The 24,766-nt window shown below is 45.2% G+C and overlaps 1 protein-coding gene across 3 annotated transcripts in view; it reads left to right on the top strand.

Moving 5' to 3' along the window:
* Positions 1-24,766, top strand: part of LOC110534527 (zinc finger protein 827) — a 105,633-nt gene that overhangs the window by 51,860 nt on the left and 29,007 nt on the right. For all 3 annotated transcript variants that reach the window (XM_036933647.1, XM_036933648.1, XM_036933646.1), the window contains exons 6-8: positions 17,564-17,809; positions 19,844-19,898; positions 20,248-20,348. In XM_036933647.1, the coding sequence (XP_036789542.1) occupies positions 17,564-17,809; positions 19,844-19,898; positions 20,248-20,348 (402 nt within the window). The remainder of the gene's footprint in view (positions 1-17,563; positions 17,810-19,843; positions 19,899-20,247; positions 20,349-24,766) is intronic.

Here is a 24,766-nt window from a genome sequence, read left to right on the forward strand (position 1 = left end):
ACATCTGAGTATATAATTCACCCATGTTGATCTGGAGATTGCAGTGAAAGGGTAGTCCTCAATCTATTCTGCTCGTGACTGGGTTAACATGGTACAGCTAGTGCCTTAAATCAGCCAATAGGAATGAATCAGTAGAGAGGTCAAAGGTGACCCAGGTCCCTGCCATGTAATGACACGGGTAAAAGCATTGTATGTAGAGAAGTCAAATGGAACAGTTGTCAAACGTGAGGCACAGTACAGGTGAAAACCATTCTACTGGGAAATGTTTATCTCTTACACTGAGACTCAAAGCTCTCTATTTTGGCACCAAAGCCTTTGTGTCCTCCCATGGTAATATCCAGGTCAAAGTCCTCTCTCAACACCTCTCTTCTCTTTCTCTCCCTCCTGCGTATTCCTCTCCACTTCCTTCTGTTTTTCTTTCTTTTTCTCTCTCCCCCGGTTTCTGTTCTCTTTCTTTCCCTCCTGCCTCTTCCTCGTCTCAAGTTTTTTTGGGTGGAAGATGGGCAGAAGGTTCAATTATTTTTCATGTTCAGTCAATATCTTTTTCCCGTCCTGCGGTCCCCCGTCCGAAACAAACCAATCGATGGCTGCTGGGTCCATCTCCAACGGTGCGCTACAGTGAACCTCAAACCTGACCCCCTCTCACCCTCGCCCCTCTCTATGAAAACAGAGATGACGGAGGGAAGAAAGAACACCCTGTCCTAAACCGTCTTCTAGTTTTAGCATGTTCTCTGTTATTTCTGCTGCAGTACGGGTTATGTCATACGAGAGGCCCCTCTCACCCTCAACTATATGAGACAGAGATAGGCTACACTATCTGCTTATTTCATTTTAGCTGAAAGTGTGGTCAAGTGTGTGGCACAGATCACGCGTGTGTGTTGGGCATGTGTTTGTCCACAGTGTGAGAGCTCAGTGTGTCTCTCCGCTAATCAAGTGTCAAATTGGTTCAAGTGTGTGTCTGTGTGTAGCTTGTAGGTTGTGTGTGCTGTAGATGTTGGTGGTGGGTGGGTGTTATCCTGTGTGTGTGTGTGTGTGTGATCTCTTGATTTCATGTAATTCCATGCTCCGAGGGAACAGTAGTGTGTGTGTGTGTTTGCTGCGGGGTGTGTAGTGTAACACAGCAGTTGATAACAGTACAGTGATCTCTCAGCTTCATGGCCCCTCATCTCATCCTGTACCCTCACAAACCAGCTGCCATTGTTCTGTTCTCTTGTTCTCTCTGGGTCACCCTGTGTCTACAGTGAGTCATAGTCACTGCCTGGGAGCGCTGCTACACTATACACTGCATTACACTATACATTGAACAGAGAGGAGGTGATTCCTCCACTACTGCTGCTTGTCCTTTGCTCTGTTTCCTCACCATCATTCCCCACCTCTGGGCCGACATGCTCACCACACCACCACGTCCTCCTTTAGCCTCCGCTAGCATTCAGAGCCCAAGCCGTTAGCCTGTCAGTGTAGTTTAACATTGGCCAGTTAGCCTGTTAGCCTTTGTAATTTAGCAGCATGCGCCAAGAAAAATGAAGGATTCTAGCTTTAATACTTCAAATATCTTTCATTGTGCTCACCCCCTCCCGGAGCTTAGTAGAGAGAGTAGTGCCGTCGTCCATTGTCATGACAACAGCAGCAGGGTCGTCTGAGGGAGTAGGAGAGAAGGTTGTCTGGTGTGATGGCTGTGACAGTGAGTCTGGCCCCTCAGTCAGACGGCCTTGAGGTTAGAGAGAGGAGCGGGTGAGGGGGAGGCCAGGGGGAAGGTAAACTCCGTATGAGTCATCTGCGTCACACGGCTACGAGGTTCCAAGGGCGTCTACTCCGTCACCTCTGACCCCTTGCCGAGGTCAACTCCGGCGCAGGGAGGCACGCTGTTGGCTAAAAGAAAGTCACATGGGTGCGATTGAGCACAGATTGAAAAAAAACTAGGAGATCTTACAATAGACTGGTTAAACGGATTGTTACCAGAGAGGCTCCGCCTTAAACCCACTAATATGGAATAGGCTAGATGTAATTAAAGACCGGACTAGCTCCTTTTCAGTTGACCAAGGCAACCATCAGGAGAGCAAGGAGGACTGGCATCAAAACTGGCCATTGTGTACTGTAATGTGTTGCATCACTGCTTTAACTAGGTCACTTCTGTTTCTCTCTTTTTCGCTCTTTCTCTCTCTCTCCTTATCAAATGACGGTGGTGGCGGTAGCGCCCTGTCTCCACCCCCCGCATCTGTTTTAAAACATGCTGTTAGCACGGTTAGCGTCTAGGGGCTAATTACAGTAGGGCTAAGCAGTCCCCTGCGCTGCTGGCTAACGCCTGCTAGTGCCTGTTAGCAGATGGGTACTGGTATAGAGGGTACAGAAGGACATCAGGGGACTGGGAGGATGGGGGGTATGGGGGGGGGTACAGTGCCTTGAGTGATACCCTTTGTCCCAGGCAGGCAGGCTGGCAAAGTGTGGGTGATGATGTCCCTGCCACCCACTGTCCCTGGTTTCATCTCCCCCTACCCCCCACCATGGGTGTGAAATCACACCCTTCTCCTAGCAGTGAGCCTATTTCTGTCCCAATATACCCCACTCCATTTTGTCTTTTGTTGCCCTCAGCGCCCAAGGTCATTACCTTGCTAGTTAAGACGAGTGTACCTGACATGGCGTCCCAGTTGGGGTCGTGTGGTTAAAATGATGTGGGCTGTAGTAGAACCTGATGACGTCTTGTCAAAGATTTTGGACTAGAGGATACACTCTCACACACATATACAGACCAGCATAGGAAAAAGCAGGGGCGTAATTTTCACTGGGATAGGCATTCCAGGATTAGTTGGTTGAGGGAATGCTAAGAGTGTGCAAAGCTGTCATCAAGGCGAAGGGTGACTACTTTGAAGAATCTCAAATATAAAATGTATTTGGATTTGTTGAACACTTTTTTTTTGGTTACTACATGATTCCATAGCTTTGTGTGTGTATGTATGTATGTATGTATGTATGTATGTATGTATGTATGTAGGTACGTGCGTACAGTGGGGAGAACAAGTATTTGATACACTGCCAATTTTGCAGGTTTTCCTACTTACAAAGCATGTAGAAGTCTGTAATTTTTAATCATAGGTACACTTCAACTGTGAGAGACGGAATCTAAAACAAAAATCCAGAAAATCACGTTGTATGGTTTTTAAGTAATTAATTTGCATTTTATTGCATGAAATAAGTATTTGATACATCTGAAAAGCAGAACTTAATATTTGGTACAGAATCCTTTGTTTGCAATTACAGAGATCATACGTTTCCTGTAGTTCTTGACCAGGTTTGAACACACTGCAGCAGGGATTTTGGCCCACTCCTCCATACAGACCTTCTCCAGATCCTTCAGATTTCAGGGCTTTCGCTGGGCAATTCGGAATTACAGCTCCCTCCAAAGATTTTCTATTGGGTTCAGGTCTGGAGACTGGCTAGGCCACTCCAGGACCTTGAAATGCTTCTTACGGAGCCACTCCTTAGTTGCCCTGGCTGTGTGTTTCGGGTCCTTGTCATGCTGGAAGACCCAGTCACGACCTATCTTCAATGCTCTTACTGGGGAAGAAGGTTGTTGGCCAAGATCTCGCGATACATGGCCCCATCCATCCTCCCCTCAATATGGTGCAATCGTCCTGTCCCCTTTGCAGAAAAGCATCCCCAAAGAATGATGTTTCCACCTCCATGCTTCACGGTTGGGATGGTGTTCTTGGGGTTGTACTCATCCTTCTTCTTCCTCCAAACACGGCGAGTGGAGTTTAGACCAAAAAGCTCTATTTTTGTCTCATCAGACCACATGACCGTCTCCCATTCCTCCTCTGAATCATCCAGATGGTCATTGGCAAACGTCAGACGGGCCTGGACATGCGCTGGCTTGAGCAGGGGGACCTTGCGTGCGCTGCAGGATTTTAATCCATGACGGCGTAGTGTGTTACTAATGGTTTTCTTTGAGACTGTGGTCCCAGCTCTCTTCAGGTCATTGACTAGGTCCTGCCGTGTAGTTCTGGGCTGATCCCTCACCTTCCTCATGATCATTGATGCCCCACGAGGTGAGATCTTGCATGGAGCCCCAGACCGAGGGTGATTGACCGTCATCTTGAAGTTCTTACATTTTCTAATAATTGCGCCAACAGTTGTTGCCTTCTCACCAAGCTGCTTGCCTATTGTCCTGTAGCCCATCCCAGCCTTGTGCAGGTCAACAATTTAACCCTGATGTCCTTACACAGCTCTCTGGTCTTGGCCATTGTGGAGAGGTTGGAGTCTGTTTGATTGAGTGTGTGGACAGGTGTCTGTTATACAGGTAACGAGTTCAAACAGGTGCAGTTAATACAGGTAATGAGTGGAGAACAGGAGGGATTCTTAAAGAAAACTAACAGGTCTGCGAGAGCTGGAATTCTTACTGGTTGGTAGGTGATCAAATACTTATAGCATGCAATAAAATGCAAATTAATTACTTAAAAATCATACAATGTGATTTTCGGGATTTTTGTTTTAGATTCCGTCTCTCACAGTTGAAGTGTACCTATGATAAAAAATTACAGGTGTGTGTGTGTGTGTGTGTGTGTGTGTATATGTATTTATATATATATATATATATATATATATATATATATATATATATATATATATATATATATATATATATATATATATATATATATATATATACAGACATAAATATATACAGACATAAATATATACAGACATAAATATATACATACATACACACACACACATATATATATATATATATATATATATATATATATATATATATATATATATACACACACACACACACAGTTGAAGTCGGAGCTTTACATACACCTTAGCCAAATACATTTAAACTCAGTTTTTCACAATTCCTGACCTTTAATCCTAGTAAAAATTCCCTGTCTTAGGTCAGTTAGACCACTTTATTTTAAGAATGTGAAATGTCAGAATAATAGTAGAGAGAATTGATTAATTTCAGCTTTAATTTCTTTCATCACATTCCCAGTGGGTCAGAAGTTTACATACACTCAATTACTATTTTGTAGCATTGCCTTTAAGTTGTTCAACTTGGGTCAAACATTTCAGGTAGCCTTCCGCAAGCTTCCCACAATAAGTTGGGTGAATTTTGACCCATTCCTCCTGACAAAACTGGTGTAACTGAGTCAGGTTTGTAGGCCTCCTTGCTCGCACACACTTTTTCTATAAGATTGAGGTCAGGGCCTTGTGATGTCCATTCCAATACCTTGACTTTGTTGTCCTTAAGCCATTTTGCCACAACTTTGGAAGTATGCTTGGGGTCATTGTCCATTTGGAAGACCCATTTGCGGCCAAGCTTTAACTTCCTGACTGATGTCTTGAGATGTTGCTTCAATATAGCCACACCATTTTCTTTCCTCATGATGCAATCTATCTTGTGAAGTGCACCAGTCCCTCCTGCATTAAAGCACCTCCACAGCATGATGCTGCCACCCCCGTGCTTCACGGTTGGGATGGTGTTCTTTGGCCTGCAAGCTCCCCCTTTTTCCTCCAAACCTAACAATGGCCATTATGGCCAAGCAGTTCTATTTTTGTTTCATCAGACCAGAGGATATTTCTACAAAAAGTACGATATTTGTCCCCATGTGCAGTTGCAAACCGTAGTCTGGCTTTTTTATGGTGGTTTTGGAGCAGTGGCTTCTTCCTTTCTGAGCGCCTTTCAGGTTATGTTGATATAAGACTCGTTTTACTGTGGATATAGATAAGTTTGTACCTGTTTCCTCCAGAATCCTCACATGGTCCTTTGCTGTTGTTCTGGGATTGATTTGCACTTTTCGCACCAAAGTACAGTTGTGGCCAAATGTTTTGAGAGTGACACAAATATTAATTTTCACAAAGTCTGCTGCCTCAGTGTCTTTAGATATTTTTGTCAGATGTTACTTTGGAATACTGAAGTATAATTACAAGCATTTCTTAAGTGTTTAAGGCTTTTATTGACAATTACATGTAGTTGATGCAAGGAGTCAATATTTGCAGTGTTGACCCTTCTTTTTCAAGACCTCTGCAATCCGCCCTAGCATGCTGTCAATTAACTTCTGGGCCACATCCTGACTGATGGCAGCCCATTCTTGCATAATCAATGCTTGGAGTTTGTCAGAATTTGTGGGTTTTTGTTTGTCCACCAGCCTCTTGATGATTGACCACAAGTAGTTCTCAATGGGATTATCAATGGGATGGTTGGGAGAAGTTGCCCTCTGAGGATGTGTTGGTACCATTCTTTATTGATGGCTGTGTTTTTAGGCAAAATTGTGAGTGAGCCCACTCCCTTGGCTGAGAAGCAACCCCACACATGACTGGTCTCAGGATGCTTTACTGCTGGCATGACACAGGACTGTTGGTAGCACTCAACCTTGTCTTCTCCAGACAAGCTTTTTTCCGGATGCCCCAAACAGTCGGGAAGGGGATTAATCAGAGAAAATGACTTTACCCCAGTCCTCAGCAGTCCAATCCCTGTACCTTTTGCAGAATATCAATCTGTCCCTGATGTTTTTCCTGGAGAGAAGTGGATTCTTTGCTGCCCTTCTTGACACCAGGCCATCCTCCAAAAGTCTTTGCCTCACTGTGCGTGGAGATGCACTCACACCTGCCTGCTGCCATTCCTGAGCAAGCTCTGTACTGGTGGTGCCCCAATCCCGCAGCTGAATCAACTTTAGGAGACGGTCCTGGCGCTTGCTGGACTTTCTTGGGCGCCCTGAAGCCTTCTTCACAACAATTAAACCTCTCTCTTTGAAGTTCTTGATGATCCAATAAATGGTTGATTTAGGTGCAATCTCACTGGTAATATCCTTGCCTGTGAAGCCCTTTTTGTGCAAAGCAATGATGACGGCACGTGTTTCCTTGCAGGTAACCATGTTTGACAGAGGAAGAACAAAGATTCCAAGCACCACCCTCCTTTTGAAGCTTCTGCATGACAGAGTGATCTCCAGCCTTTTCCTCGTCAACACTCACACCTGTGTTAACGAGAGAATCGCTGACATGATGTCAGCTGGTCCTTTTGTGGCAGGGCTGAAATGCAGTGGAAATGTTTTTTGGGGGATTCAGTTCATTTGCATGGCAAATAGGGACTTTGCAATTAATTGCAATTCATCTGATCACTCTTCATAACATCCTGGAGTATATGCAAATTGCCATCATACAAGCAGCGGACATTGTGAAAATTAATATTTGTGTCATTCTCAAAACCTTTGGCCACGACTGTATGTATATGTATATATATATATATATTCTTTTCTGGATATATACATTTCTGGATCTTTTTTTTCAGCGCATGAAACCAACATTTTACATTTTAGGATTATATTTTTGTTCAGTTCATATATATTATGGTGGAAAATAAGTATTTGGTCACCTACAAACAAGCAAGATTTCTGGCTCTCACAGACCTGGAACTTATTCTTTAAGAGGCTCCTCTGTCCTCCACTCATTACCTGTATTAATGGCACCTGTTTGAACTTGTTATCAGTATAAAAGACACCTGTCCACAACCTCAAACAGTCACACTCCAAACTCCACTATGGCCAAGACCAAAGGACACCAGAAACAAAATTGTAGACTTGCACCAGGCTGGGAAGACTGAATCTGCAATAGGTAAGCAGCTTGGTTTGAAGAAATCAACTGTGGGAGCAATTATTAGGAAATGGAAGACATACAAGACCACTTATAATCTCCCTCGATCTGGGGCTCCACGCAAGATCTCACCCCGTGGGGTCAAAATGATCACAAGAACGGTGAGCAAAAATCCCAGAAACACACGGGGGGACCTAGTGAATGACCTGCAGAGAGCTGGGACCAAAGTAACAAAACCTACCATCAGTAACACACTACGCCGCCAGGGACTCAAATCCTGCAGTGCCAGATGTGTCCCCCTGCTTAAGACAGTACATGTCCAGGCCCGTCTGAAGTTTGCTAGAGAGCATTTGGATGATCCAGAAGAAGATTGGGAGAATGTCATATGGTCAGATGAAACCAAAATATAACTTTTTGGTAAAACTCAACTTGTTGTGTTTGGAGGACAAAGAATGCTGAGTTGCATCCAAAGAACACCATACCTACTGTGAAGCATGGGGGTGAAACATCATGCTTTGGGGCTGTTTTTCTGCAAAAGGGACCAGGCCTGATCCGTGTAAAGGAAAGAATGAATGGGGCCATGTATCATGAGATTTTGAGTGAAAACCTCCTTCCATCAGCAAGGGCATTGAAGATGAAACGTGGCTGGGTCTTTCAGCGTGACGATGATCCCAAACACACCGCCCGGGCAACGAATGAGTGGCTTCGTAAGAAGCATTTCAAGGCCCTGGAGTGGCCTAGCCAGTCTCCAGATCTCAACCCCATAGAAAATCTTTGGAGGGAGTTGAAAGTCCGTGTTGCCCAGCGTCAGCCCCAAAACATCACTGCTCTAGAGGAGATCTGCATGGAGGAATGGGCCAAAATACCAGCAACAGTGTGTGAAAACCTTGTGAAGACTTACAGAAAACGTTTGACCTCTGTCATTGCCAACAAAGGGTATATAACAAAGTATTGAGATAAGTATTTCGTCAATATACCCTGACTGGCAATGCACAAACAATCCTTTAGAAGAGAGAAACTCTAAATACCAACATGTGAAAAATACTGTACTTTATTTATGTTTCAATGGAATCCAACAAATGAATTAATTGATTTAATTAAAAATCAATGTCTTCCAAATCAAGGTTTCAAAATTAATGGCACCCTTAAATATTATTGTAAATAACATCTACCAAAATTAAACCAGGAATTAAATTCCACTTATTTAAGTGTATCTAAGTGTTAAGGAACTATATTGATTTTCAAGTATTCTACTCCGCTAGCCAGCACCTCGTCTTAATAGGTGTGCATTTCTTTTTCTTCTAGAAGGAACTATATTGAGCCATTACATCACTTCCTGTTTCACTAGGGTATAATGAGGTAACACGCATGCAATATCCCTTTGTCATCCAACACCATGAAGAAAAGAAAAGAACTGGACAGATGGTCGTAGACCTTCATAAATCTGGTAATGGCTACAAGAAGATCCACAAACGATTGAATATACCACTGAGCACTGGCGGCAATTATTAAACAATTCAAAAGATATGGAACAGTTGAAAACCTCACGGGTAGAAGACGCAAATGCTTTTTGCCCCCAAGGATATGGAGGAGGATTGTGAGAGAAGCAACAAAACCCCCAGAATCACTGTGAAAGAATTGCAGGCCTTGGTGGCGTCTTGGGGTCACCAGATTTTAAAAAACACCATCAGACGCCACCTCCACAACCACAGGCTCTTTGGAAGGGTTGCCAGAAGAAAGCCCTTAATGACCCCAAGACAGACGCAAGCACTTGGAGTTTGTTAAACGTCATTTAAATTATGATTGGAAGAAGGTGTTCTGATATGTTGAGACCAAAATTGAATGTTTTGGTCAGATACAGCATCGGCATGTTTGGCGTCGAAACAGAGATGCATACAAGGAGAGGCACCTCATACTCACGGTGAAATATGGTGGTGGGTCAGTGATGTTTTGGGGCTGTTTTAATTCCAGAGGTCCAGGGGCACTGGTTAAGACTGATGGCATAATGAATTCCACCAAGTACCAGGCAATTTTGGCTGACAATCTGGTTGCCTCTGCCAGAAGGCTGGGACTTGGCCGTAGGTGGACTTTCCAACAAGACAATGACCCAAAACATACCTCAAGATCCACACAGAAATGGTTCTGTGACAACAAAATCAATGTTCTGCCATGGCCATCCCAGTTGCCGGACCTCAATCCAATCGAAAACCTATGGGCTGAGTTGAAGAGGGCAGTTGATAAGGGCAAACCCAAGACTGTGAAGGATCTTGAAAGGTCTGCATAGAGGAATGGTCCAAAATCCCTCCAAATGTGTTCCTTAACCTTGACAAACATTCCAGGAAAAGGTGGTGGCACTAAGTACTAAATGAGGAGTGCCAATAATTATGAAAGCTTGATTTTGGTGAAATGTATTTTGTATTAAATAATTGTATGATTTTGGTGGGTTCCATTGAAACATTAATAAAGTACGGTATTTTTCACATGTTGGTATTTTGAGTTTATCTCTCTAATTATATTGTTTATATTTTTTTAAGTATTGTTTGTGCATTGCCAGTCAGGGGTGCCAGTAATTCTGGAGCCCACTGTATATATATACTGTATATACTGAACAAAAATATAAACCCAACATGTATAATGTTGGTTTCATGCGCTAAAATAATACATTCCAGAAATGTTCCATACGCAGAAAAAGCTTATTACACATTGGTTTACATCCCTGTTAGTGAGTGTTTCTCCTTTGCCAAGATCATCCATCCACCTGACAGGTGGCATATCAAGATGCTGATTAATCATTATGATCATTACACAGGTGCGACCAGCCACCAGGACAGCTGGTGCAACTTAAAAGTATTTCTGTCTGTAATAAAATCCTTTTGTGGGGAAAAACTAATTCTGTTTGGCTTTGCCTGGCTCCCCAGTCAATGAGCCTGGCTCCCAAGTGGGTGGGCCTATACGCTTCCAGGCCGACCCATGGCTGTGCCCCTGCCCAGTCATGTGAAATCCATCGATTAGGACCTAATTAATTTATTTCAGTGGACTGATTTCCTTCAATGAACTGTAACTCAGTAAAACTAGTTGAAATTGTTGCATGTTCCGTTTTATATTTTTGTTCAGTATAGTTTAAACCGTACACTGACAATCAATTGTCCACACGTACTGCATAACAATAATTGATTGGATTTATGAAGTGCAGGAATACATGTTAATGTAGCCCAAGTGGTGGGTGGGAGGACATGACCCTGCCGTTTCATTTCATCACCACTGCACTGATGTATCCTGATGCTAAGCCTGTTCCACTCTGCCTCAGTGCCCTGGCCGTGCCCTCTCTGTGCCCTCCTCCCTCCCTTTCTCCTTCATTTCCTCCCTCCCTGGTAGATCTAGTCTTACAGTGGCACTGATATCTTTAGGCACTCACCCCCTTAGGGGACTATTGGGTCTTTGACCCCCCCCCCCCCCCCCCCCCCCCCCCCCCCCCCTCCGCCCCCCCTCTCACTCTGTAACAAACACACCACTCTCCGTTAGTCTCAGTGCACGTGTTGCATCATCATTGTACTGAATTATTGAACGCTACAGTACCAGCCGATCTGAGAACAGATGTAGCAGCAGTATCACCCCTCCCGCTTCTGGCTGAATAAGAGGTAACTGGTCTAAGATCAGTCTCTGTCTGCTGCAGGCTAGGCTGCTGCTGCTGTTTCCCTCCCCAGCTGACATGTTGTCTTCCACCACTGCATCCCTTTGAAGCAGCTGAACTCTTCACCCCTTTCTGAGCAGGTCAACCAGAGAGGGAGAGCGAGGGGATGAGGAGGGAGGATGTCATCTTATGACTCCTCCTCTTATCCGTCTCCTTCTCTCGCTCACTCATCTTTCTTCCTTCTCTCTCACCCTCAGGGCGTTCCTCTCCCTGGTACTCTCCTCCTTTATTTTGATCCTTTCCTCTCTTCCTCCCTGACGGCATCCATGTGTCTCTCCCAGCTCATCTCTGTATTCCCCCTCTATCGATGCATCAAAGGTATACCTCGCGGTATGATACGGTAGCTTTACATGTGTTGAATCGGTAATGGTGTGGCTGTCTGGCTGTTCGCTGTAGGGCTTTACTGCTAGTCCTCTCCTCACCTAGGTACACGCACACAGTCCGGCTGGCTGTACGTTCTGATTGGAGCAGACACTGAAGGTCAAAGGTGAACAGCGAAACAGAGCAGCGCAGTCATTTTCACTCTGTCTCAAAAATGAATAATGCATTGTCAAGTAAAAGCAGACATGTATTTGTCCGATAAAATGTGATATGTACAGTGTTAATATAACTTTGATATAGAGAGACGATTACAGTATACTGGATAGCGTATGGCTGTCTCTAAAGATACAGAATATATTAGCATGTAGCCTAAACACAATCCATACAATGTCAACATAATATACATTGGACTATGTATAGCCTACCTGTCATACATTGAGCGTTAAGGTATATGACAAAGTCAAGTAAACGTGATATCTATACATTAGACCAGGGTTTTCCAAATCTGTTCCTGGAGAGATACCTTCCTGTAGGTTTTCACTCCAACCCTAATCTAGCGCACCTGCTTCTAATAAATATCTGGTTGATAAACAGAATCAGGTTAGTTACAACTGGGGTTGGAGGGAAAACCTACAGGAGGGTATCTCCAGGAACAGGGTTGGAATTAACCTACAGGAGGGTAGCTCTCCAGGAACAGGGTTGGAATTAACCTACAGGAGGGTATCTCTCCAGGAACAGGGTTGGAGTTAATCTACAGGAGGGTATCTCTCCAGGAACAGGGTTGGAGTTAACATACAGGAGGGTATCTCTCCAGGAACAGGGTTGGAGAGCCCTGCATTAGACTTTACATAGCCTGCCTGTGTACATTGAGAGCATTACAGTGTATGGTACCATACAACACTGTATATGATCAGTCAGAGCTGTGCAAGTGAGAGATTCTACACGACAGTACAGAGGTAGTGGGAGTTATCTGGTCACAACCCCTCTACTTGCTGTTAGAGGTGAACTGGTGTTGTGTTCCACTGCTCCTACACTAGAGGGGACGACACACACACACACACACACACACACACACACATACACACTTAGGAACAGGATTCATCTTTTTATGGCACCAGAACAAAGCCCTCATAGCCCTGGACATACAGTGGCGTGTGTAGTGTGTGTGTTTTTATTGTGCTAGATAGGTAAGTGAAGGCCATGCAATTTGACACAAAAAAAGGCCACTTAGACCCCTTACTTTGATGTGTTTTCACTGTGAGAGTGTGTTTATTTACTTTCTGAGCGTGTGTGTGGGGGCAAAATGTTTGTGTGTGTGACCGTCTGACCGCTCAATGAATCTCAGCTGTGACGCAAGTGTACTTATCCCAGCTCTCTCGCTTCGTGTGTGTGTGCGTGTGTGTGTGTGTGTGGCTCAGCAGTGCGCTCAACCCCTGATGGCAGGGGTGGTGAACCCCAGGCGGGAGCGTGCGTGAGACTGCCTGTCCCTTGGTTGACCCCGGCCTCGCAGTGCTCTCTACCCCCCCCCCCCCCCCCCCCACGACCGCTCTGCTCTTGCCAGGCTCTGGGCACCTGATTAAGGGATTAGTCGGCCGATGGTTGTCAGTTGTGTCTCCAGATGGATGGGGGGGGGGGGTCGGCTAGGCTACCACCGCCCCCAAAACCTGGGTCCGGAAAGAGAACGCACTCAGATGGACGCGCACACATACATCATGTAAACACACAGAAACACTGGGCCGACCGCACACACTGTACACACACACTGGTGCTCTAGCATGCACCTGGGTAAGCATTTCACTGTTGGTCCACACCTGTTGTTTACGAAGCATGTGGCAAATAACATTTGATTTGATGCACACACACACACACACACTGGCGCACTCACATACACTTTCAACTCCGAATGTAAACGCACCACTCAGGCTTGTACCTCACCACACACACACTGGCGCACTTACATACACTTTCAACTCCGAATGTAAACGCACCACTCGGGCGTGCACCTCGCCACACACACACAATGTAGGCCGGGTTCAGACAACGGTGACTAGCCTCGCCCCTCCCAGGCTCAGCCATCCAGGAGAGGAGAGGTCACAGAGAGGGCAGGGTCATCACTGGGTTACTACTGCCTCGCTGCCTCCTCACCCTTCCCTGCCTCTCTCCATCTATCGCTCTCTTTCTCCTACACTGCTGACCTCAGCCTACCCTCTCACCCCTCCCTCCTTCCCCCCTCTCTCACTCTTTCTCTCTCCAACTTCCATCTATCTCTCTCCTGTACTCCGGACCTCCCCTTCCCACCTCTTCCCCCCTCTCTCACTCTTTCTCTCTCCCCCTTCCATCTATCTCTCTCCCATCTCTCTCCTGTACTCCTGACCTCCCCCTCCCACCTCTTCCCCCCTCGCTACTGGCCCAATTTCATATATCCATAATCACCATGAGCATCCGTGTCAGCATGGCTGGAGCTCCCTGCTGCTCCTCACCACACACACACTTACACACACACACAGACACACACAACCTGGACGAGACAGTCAAAATCTGTTACCTCAGACATCCTGATGCCGTGTAATGCCGGCCACCGGGACTATTTTTAGCGTCTGCTATTTGGCTAACCTCTTGAACACTGTCTGATAACCAAAGCGATGGGGAGGTTGGGGGGAGGTTACGGGAAGGTTTTTCCTCCGTTAGGGATTCTCTAACCAGCTTTGTTGTTTTATATCAACCCCGATTTTTCAAATCTCCTAAGAGATGCCCTGATTTACGAAAACTTGATATGAAAAGACAACGACCGCTGTTGAATCAGAAGTGTTATTTCGTTTGACGGCAGCTGAAGCAAAAGGTTTGAAAGGTTTTCAAGGAAGCGTTTGAGTTCACAACATCATAACACCCCCTCCTCTTCAAAATGCCCATAGGGCTGGAATGAGGTTACTGTTGTACTGTTTCATATTTAATGGTGGTAGCATATTTTCTGTTTTGTGTGCTTCACTGAGCCACACACACACACACCATACACTATCCCCTTTCCTGTATGTTGTGTGCTTCTGTGAACCATATATATATATATATATATATATATATATATACACACACATACACGCGTACATTCATACATATATACAGACACACACACACACACACACACCATACACTATCCTCTTTCCTGTATGTTGTGTGCTTCTGTAAACCATATATATATATATATATATATATATATATATATGCACGCACGCACGCACGCACGCACGCACGCACGCACACACGCACACACACACACACACACACACACACACACACACACACACACACACACACACACACACACACACACACACACACACACACACACACACACACACACACACACACACACACACACACACACACACACACACGTATATACATAAATACAGTGGGGCAAAAAAGTATTTAGTCTGCCACCAATTGTGCAAGTTCTCCCACTTTAAAAGATGGGAGAGGCCTGTAATTTTCATCATAGGTACACTTCAACTATGACAGACAAAAAAAATATCACATTGTAGGATTTTTAATTAATTTATTTGCAAATGATGGTGGAAAATAAGTATTTGGTCAATAACAAAAGTTTATCTCAATACTTTGTTATATACTCTTTGTTGGCAATGACAGAGGTCATTTTCTGTAAGTCTTCACAAGGTTTTCACACACTGTTGCTGGTATTTTGGCCCATTCCTCCATGCAGATCTCCTCTAGAGCAGTGATGTTTTGGGGCTGTTGCTGGGCAACACGGACTTTCAACTCCCTCCAAAGATTTTCTGTGGGGTTGAGATCTGGAGACTGGCTAGGCCTATCCAGCACCTTGAAATGCTTCTTACGAAGCCACTCCTTCGTTGCCCGGGCGGTGTGTTTGGGATCATTGTCATGCTGAAAGACCCAGCCACGTTTCATCTTCAATGCCCTTGCTGATGGAAGGGGGTTTTAACTCAAAATCTCACGATACATGGCCCCATTCATTCTTTCCTTTACACGGATTAGTCGTCCTGGTCCCTTTGCAGAAAAACAGCCCCAAAGCATGATGTTTCCACCCCCATGCTTCACAGTAGGTATGGTGTTCTTTGGATGCGACTCAGCATTCTTTGTCCTCCAAACACGACGAGTTGAGTTTTTACCAAAAAGTTATATTTTGGTTTCATCTGACCATATGACATTCTCCCAATCTTCTTCTGGATCATCCAAATGCTCTCTAGCAAACTTTAGACGGGCCTGGACATGTACTGGCTTAAGCAGGGGGACACGTCTGGCACTGCAGGATTTGAGTCCCTGGCGGCGTAGTGTATTACTGATGGTAGGCTTTGTTACTTTGGTCCCAGCTCTCTGCAGGTCATTCACTAGGTCCCCCCGTGTGTTTCTGGGATTTTTGCTCACCGTTCTTGTGATCATATTGACCCCACGGGGTGAGATCTTGCGTGGAGCCCCAGGTCGAGGGAGATTATCAGTGGTCTTGTATGTTTTCCATTTCCTAATAATTGCTCCCACAGTTGATTTCTTCAAACCAAGCTGCTTATCTATTGCAGATTCAGTCATCCCAGCCTGGTGCAAGTCTACAATTTTGTTTCTGGTGTCCTTGACAGCTCTTTGGTCTTGGCCATAGTGGAGTTTGGAGTGTGACTGTTTGAGGTTGTGGACTGGTGTCTTTTATACTGATAACAAGTTCAAACATGTGCCATTAATACAGGTAACAAGTGGAGGACAGAGGAGCCTCTTAAATAAGAAGTTACAGGTCTGTGAGAGCCAGAAATCTTGCTTGTTTGTAGGTGACCAAATACTTATTTTCCACCATAATTTGCAAATAAATTCATAAAAAATCCTACAAAGTGATTTTCTGGATTTTTTTTCCTTCTCATTTTGTCTGTCATAGTTGAAGTGTACCTATGATGAAAATTACAGGCCTCTCATCTTTTTAAGTGGGAGAACTTGCACAATTGGTGGCTGACTAAATACTTTTTTGCCCCACTGTATATACACACATACATACACAACAGTGAACCTGTACCGGCTGCCTAGCTCCCTGAGCCAGTGTGTGACCTGGTGATGCCCTCTAGCTCTACGTAATCACACAACTAGACAATATCCACTCAGGAACGGAGCGCTTTAGGGGTTGGATGGATGTTATGGCTTTATTAAACATTTTGGGAATTCCAACCATTTTCATTTGGATTCAGGCTCATATTATTTCGGGGAGGTTGAGTGAGGACAGTCCGGAGTTTAGAGTGCTCCTGATGGATGGAGATTGATGTATGAATGGAATGAGAGATCTTGTCTGATTAAATGTACAGAATGTCCTCAGGGTATGTTAAAGGCATTAGCAAGGTTTTTTTAAGGTTATTTCTCTTTGAATATCCATGAGGTAATATGAAGTCTATGTAGGGTTTGTATGATAAATGAACTTAGCTATCTATATTTTGAGAGCGAGACACATCCATGCATCATCTGTAAAATGCAAAGATTAGGACATTACCGGGAATCAAATCCACTTACTAGTCAGCTTTGAGGAAAGCCAGTAGAGTTGTATACGGTATAAATATATTATAACCTTTTGGATAAAACAGAACTGGCTTTTCTCAAACTATAAGGCAAATTACTTCCCTCACTAATACACATATATATATATATATATATACACACATTGACACCTGCTCTTTCCATGACATAGACTGACCAGGTGAATCCAGGTTAAAGCCATGATCCCTTATTCCCGTGTTTATCAAGAATGGACCCCACCCAAAGGACATACAGCCAACTCAATATTAGGGAGGTGTTTCTGTACAGCACTTTGAGATATCAGCTGATGTAAGAAGGGCTATATAAATACATTTGATTTGATTCCTAATGTTTGGTGTACTCGGTGTAGATAGGAGTTGTCACAGGAATGCATAGATTCAACCATGTCACTCACTGTCCCTCTCATCCAATCCCCTACCCCAGAAAGCAACAAGGACGCGGGCAACTACCAGAAGGTGACGGTGAAGGCGGAGCCTATGGAGGTGGACCCGGACAGTGGCCCAGCCCCGCCCCCTACTCACCTGCTGGCCTTCAGCACTTTAGGGGTGTGTGAGAAGAGCGAGCCAATGACCAGCCTCCCTGAAGCGTTGTCCCGCCCCCAGAAGCAAGACCTCTTCTCCCAGGACATATCAGTGAAAATGGCCTCCGAGCTCCTCTTCCAACTCTCAGGTGCGCAATGTTCTCTATGATACACACACACACTTATGACACACACAATCTCTCAAACATACACACACATGTACACACACTTGTACACACACACGTACCCTCACACACCTCCCTGACTACATTCACACACACCTTTCTCTGGCACCTCAGTGCTCAGTGTCAACCTTGAAATGTGGTGTGATACTTAGCCATAAAACCTATATGTTTCTCTTCCATCCTCTGGAGGCTCTGCGGTTAGGGGACACTATATATTACCTGTAATGTGCTCTGTAGGTTTTATACACACTTCTTCCCTGCTTGGCTGTGACCATGACATTGAGGCGGCAGACAGCTGTTTGTATTGCCTGATGGCAGAGCACTGAAGTGGAGCCTGCATCCCCCAAGATGGGGTTGTGGGGGGGGGGGGGGGGGTACAGGAGACCCAGGCCATGCCCCCCAGCTCTGATTGCTACGCCTAAATGCCTCATACAGTAGCACCTTGGAAATTGTGGCAAAACATCTCTCTCCAGTGAGAGAGATGCACACACCGATGAGCACGCAAGTACACACACACAGATACGCACGCAGACACACACAAGCCCCCATGGGGAGCAGTGTCTACAAAGTGCCTGTCTTCCCCCACATCCCTCCCTCCCTCTTCTCCTTCTCTATCCCTCCTCTCTCTCTTCCTCGACTCCTTTTCAAACATGCCGACTCAAGCACACTTGGCTGCACACACTAGCCCCCCCGCACCCCGCCCCTCTCTCAACTAGCCCCCCACCCCTACATTTCTCCCGTGTGGCATCACCATGGCAACGCGGAAAGACCTCTGTCCTTGGCGAACCGTTTGACGGAGAGGGGTGTTAGGGAGTGGGGGGCGAGGAGGGGTTAGGGAGTGGTGGGCGAGGAGGGGTTGGGGGGGCAGCGACTAGAGCAGTGCCACCCAGGGAGCAAGAGGCTGCTATAATGAGGTCATCACTAGTAGGCTGCTGAAGCCAAGGGACAACCATACACCTTCCCTGGGTTTTATTACTCTGACCATAGAATTAGGAATTTGAATACTAGAATGGACATGAAAGTTCTTATGACAGCATAAAAGGTCAGCCATGTTGGTCAACCAGTGTGCTGTGATGAGATATTGTGTAAAACAATCATTTTGAAGATTGTCTGCACAGTATGTTTGTTAGCCAGTTTAAGTGGAATAACTTTCTAATTTTTCGAACCAGTATGCCAACATTCCATACTAACAATGCAGTCAATCCACAGCCACTGGCTGAAATCAGTTGATAGGATTTAGACAAGTTGTAAATGCAACAAGTACTGATATTGTATCATATTATAAACACTCACAGCTTTCCAAGAAAACAAACTGAGAGACATTTATGGTCCTTTTACATATATTTCATAGGCTATTTATACAGTCTAAAACCTGTACAAACTTTATAATTATATGACATTATTTTAGGTTAAAAAAAATCACATGCCTTTTTATTTTTCTGCATAAGTGAAATCAGGAAATGCATCTCCTATGCCTCTACTACCATTTAATTCCAAATAGACTGGTTTGGATTTCTCCCTGGCCACAATGCTGCCATTTTTATACCATTCTGGAACTTTGAGGGTTTATGACATAGCCCCTCTAGTAATTGAATATGATCTCTTTGACATTGACCACTTAAAACAGTATATACCAAGGCAACAGGACAACCATGCAACTTCCCTGGGTTTATACAGGATGTTACTATGAACACAATGTTACTATATGCTACAATCTGGGATTGGTCTTTCAGCTAAAGGGTTAGGGAAATGTTACCCCTCTCAAATTCACAGACGGTGCTCTGGATGCAAGGACGGGCCATTGAACAGATTCCCAGATCCCAGATTGCTCCTTTTTAAAGCAGTATCAGACCAATACTGACCACTCGGTCACGTTGAATAATGAATATGCTCTGAATAACTGCTCTGTGGTTCCATCATGACCACAAAAGGCTTGTTAATGATTTCTCATTGTTGTTAATGACCCTCTTTGATATGGTGGTGTTTTTTGTGTTGCAGAAAAAGTCAGCAAAGCCAACGACCACAAAGACGGTAACATGGTGGGCATAAGCAGGTAAGACGACATCAACAACAAAAAATATGTTGTTTTAAAGTGCCTCGACAGTTTTTTTTTTCACCTTGCTGGCTCGGGTATTCAAACCAGCGACCATTCGACATGATGAACATAGTGGCTTCTTTTCCTCTTAGCTGCTATTTCTACAGTTAGTCTGTTTTGGTATATGGCTTATGGTCTAGCATTGAGATTGGGAGGCCTGGAGCTCTGCAACTTTATTTAAAAACAATTCCATATTGATTGCATATTGCTATCATAATTTAACATAAGCATTTGTTTTAGTTATGGAGCTGTTATAGCATGATACTGCTCTGACTGTGTCTGTGTGTGGTTGTGTGTCCACTCCTAGCCCCTTCCTGGACGAGCGTTTCAGACAATCCCCCTTCAGCCAGCGCTCCAAGTCTTCCTCCCCCGCAGAGGCCAGCTCCTCTGCTAGGACAGCCCTCCACGGTGAGACACACACACACACACACACACACACACACACACACACACACACACACACACACACACACACACACACACACACACATCATGGATAGACTGACATATACACACTTACTGTCAGACAGATAGACAGACAGATGCAATTCAGTGGGCAGACTACTATGAGCCACACACTCAGAAAGACACACACACATACACACACACACACACACACACACACACACACACTCGTAATGTAGACATGCAGCCAGAATGTTGGCCCTCACAGCTGATTACAGTAACCTCCCACCCTCCTCAGCCACATCTCCACCTCCCCAGGCCTTTCCTCGCTCTCTCACACATCTACCCAGCCACGAGGCCTCAACTCTGGCCAACCCTCTCTTCCTCCACCCCTCTTCCTCCATTCCTCCACCTCTAGAGCCTCCACCTCCCGTCTCACTCACACATCTACCCAGCCTTGGGGCTCCCTGCCCTGGATAGCCCTTCTCTCCCCTCCCCTGGCCCTGGAATGGGGATGCTCTGTGGCTGTCCCTGTGGTGCCTGTGGCAGGCAGGCAGAGATACAGAGGGTAATTAGCCTGTGCCAGCCTCACCCGTCTCTCCCTCCATCACCATCCACCAGTTAATTAAAATCTGATTGGCTTCTACGTGTCAAGGGTGTCCTGATAGTTAATTCGCCCAACCGACGGTCTCCCTTCCCAGGGTGCAACGTGCAGAGCCGTGTCTTCGCTCTTTCTCTCTCTTTTATCGCTCTCACTTTTTCTCTCCCTCTCCCTCTGTCTCTTCACGATGCCAAATTATTTCTCTTGTCTCCCTCAACCATCTTTTCTCTGCTTTCGGATTGCACTTTCCTCTTTTCCTGCTCCCTCTATCCCCTCCCTCCCTCCCTCTCTCCATATCTCCCTCTCATCTCTCCATCTTTGTCCCTCTCTCTCCCTCTGTCTCTCTCCTAGGGGCGCAGTCAGTCACACAGCTGTGTTCTGTGCTAAGGGTAGTGACCCTCCCCAGTGCTCCCATTAACCCAGTTTCCCAGTATCACCCCAGCACCACTCATTATCCAGACAGTTACTCTGAGAATCCCCTGTATTACTGAAACACCACTTTATGACAATTCAAACAGTTGCATGGTTTGATTTCATAATGACTGGTGCATTGTACCACTTTGCCCATACATTTCCACATTCAAAATGTGACCATCTCTGTGTGGCGGTAATTGGGGCTGTTTACAGCAAGTGCGTCTGTGTGTGTGTCAGCTGTGTGTGTGTGTGTGTGTGTGTGTCGTGATGGTGGCGGCTGTCCTTCCTCTCCCCCTGCCCCAGGTCAAGCTCCAGCCAGCCTTTCGGAGGCCGTGCGTCCGTCCCTCCCTCCCTCCCTCCTCTCTCCCTCGTTCTCCAGCTCTAATAACACTAATTAAACCATTAACCACTTCAAGGCCCACGCCGGTCCTCTAATTGCCCGATTATCAGAGCTCTGGCTGGGGTTGCTGGGCCACTGTGGCCCCAGGATGGCCCCTAGACCCTGTCCATGGGTGGCTGGATGACCCCCACCCGACCCTGCCTCGCCCAGCCTCTCAACCCCTCAGGACAGCTAATGTGATTATGTGGTCTGAGGAGATGAGATACAAGCCCCTTAAGGATCTCTGTGCCCATGCAGTACTAAGCCACACAAACGAAGGTGGTAGGAGGAAGAGTAAGGGAGAAGCCAATCCAAGACCGGCGTACGGGGGGCATCACCATGGTGAAACCTGTCGGTGAGACTTAACAGACAAGGGGTTTGGTGAATCTTTGATAGAGCTCAGAGCATCACCACTCTGCAGCCACTGATTCAAGGGGTAAAGTCCTCATGTGGGTCATACTGAAAAGTGTACTAATAAGTCATACACACCCCCCCACACCCTCCCCTCTACTCTGCCAACTCACATGCAGGGACACATATATATATATATATATATATATATATATATATATATATACACACACACCCCCACACCCTCCCCTCTACTCTGCCAACTCACATGCAGGGACACATATATCTACACACACACCCCCACACCCTCCCCTCTAATCTGCCAACTCACAGGCAGGGACACATATATCTACACACACACCCCCACACCCTCCCCTCTAATCTGCCAACTCACATGCAGGGACACATATATATATATATATATATATACACACACCCCCACACCCTCCCCTCTACTCTGCCAACTCACATGCAGGGACACATATCTATATATATATACACACACCCCCACACACCCCCACACCCTCCCCTCTACTCTGCCAACTCACATGCAGGGACACATATATATATATACACAGTGCCTATACAGTGCCTTGCGAAAGTATTCGGCCCCCTTGAACTTTGCGACCTTTTGCCACATTTCAGGCTTCAAACACAAAGATATAAAACTGTATTTTTTTGTAAAGAATCAACAACAAGTGGGACACAATCATGAAGTGGAACGACATTTATTGGATATTTCAAACATTTTTAACAAATCAAAAACTGAAAAATTGGGCGTGCAAAATTATTCAGCCCCCTTAAGTTAATACTTTGTAGCGCCACCTTTGGCTGCGATTACAGCTGTAAGTCGCTTGGGGTATGTCTTTATCAGTTTTGCACATCGAGAGACTGAAATTTTTCCCCATTCCTCCTTGCAAAACAGCTCGAGCTCAGTGAGGTTGGATGGAGAGCTTTTGTGAACAGCAGTTTTCAGTTCTTTCCACAGATTCTCGATTGGATTCAGGTCTGGACTTTGACTTGGCCATTCTAACACCTGGATATGTTTATTTTTGAACCATTCCATTGTAGATTTTGCTTTATGTTTTGGATCATTGTCTTGTTGGAAGACAAATCTCCGTCCCAGTCTCAGGTCTTTTGCAGACTCCATCAGGTTTTCTTCCAGAATGGTCCTGTATTTGGCTCCATCCATCTTCCCATCAATTTTAACCATCTTCCCTGTCCCTGCTGAAGAAAAGCAGGCCCAAACCATGATGCTGCCACCACCATGTTTGACAGTGGGGATGGTGTGTTCAGCTGTGTTGCTTTTACGCCAAACATAACGTTTTGCATTGTTGCCAAAAAGTTCAATTTTGGTTTCATCTGACCAGAGCACCTTCTTCCACATGTTTGGTGTGTCTCCCAGGTGGCTTGTGGCAAACTTTAAACAACACTTTTTATGGATATCTTTAAGAAATGGCTTTCTTCTTGCCACTCTTCCATAAAGGCCAGATTTGTGCAATATACAACTGATTGTTGTCCTATGGACAGAGTCTCCCACCTCAGCTGTAGATCTCTGCAGTTCATCCAGAGTGATCATGGGCCTCTTGGCTGCATCTCTGATCAGTCTTCTCCTTGTATGAGCTGAAAGTTTAGAGGGACGGCCAGGTCTTGGTAGATTTGCAGTGGTCTGATACTACTTCCATTTCAATATTATCGCTTGCACAGTGCTCCTTGGGATGTTTAAAGCTTGGGAAATGTTTTTGTATCCAAATCCGGCTTTAAACTTCTTCACAACAGTATCTCGGACCTGCCTGGTGTGTTCCTTGTTCTTCATGATGCTCTCTGCGCTTTTAACGGACCTCTGAGACTATCACAGTGCAGGTGCATTTATAAGGAGACTTGATTACACACAGGTGGATTGTATTTATCATCATTAGTCATTTAGGTCAACATTGGATCATTCAGAGATCCTCACTGAACTTCTGGAGAGAGTTTGCTGCACTGAAAGTAAAGGGGCTGAATGATTTTGCACGCCCAATTCTTCAGTTTTTGATTTGTTAAAAAAGTTTGAAATATCCAATAAATGTCGTTCCACTTCATGATTGTGTCCCACTTGTTGTTGATTCTTCACAAAAAAATACAGTTTTATATCTTTATGTTTGAAGCCTGAAATGTGGCAAAAGGTCGCAAAGTTCAAGGGGGCCGAATACTTTCGCAAGGCACTGTATATATACACACACACACCCCCACACCCTCCCCTCTACTCTGCCAACTCACATGCAGGGACACACATATATATATATATATATATACACACACCCACCCACCCCTCTACTCTGCCAACTCACATGCAGGGACACATATATATATATACACACACCCACCCACCCACCCCTCTACTCTGCCAACTCACATGCAGGGACACATATATATATATATATATATATATATATATATATATATATATATACACACCCACCCACCCCTCTACTCTGCCAACTCACATGCAGGGACACATATATATATATATATACACACACCCCCACACCCTCCCCTCTACTCTGCCAACTCACACGCAGGGACACATATCTATATATATACACACACCCCCACACCCTCCCCTCTACTCTGCCAACTCACATGCAGGGACACATATATATACACACACACCCCCACACCCTCCCCTCTACTCTG

Source organism: Oncorhynchus mykiss, chromosome 10, assembly GCF_013265735.2.
Source record: "Oncorhynchus mykiss isolate Arlee chromosome 10, USDA_OmykA_1.1, whole genome shotgun sequence".
Classification (NCBI taxonomy): Eukaryota; Metazoa; Chordata; class Actinopteri; order Salmoniformes; family Salmonidae; genus Oncorhynchus; species Oncorhynchus mykiss.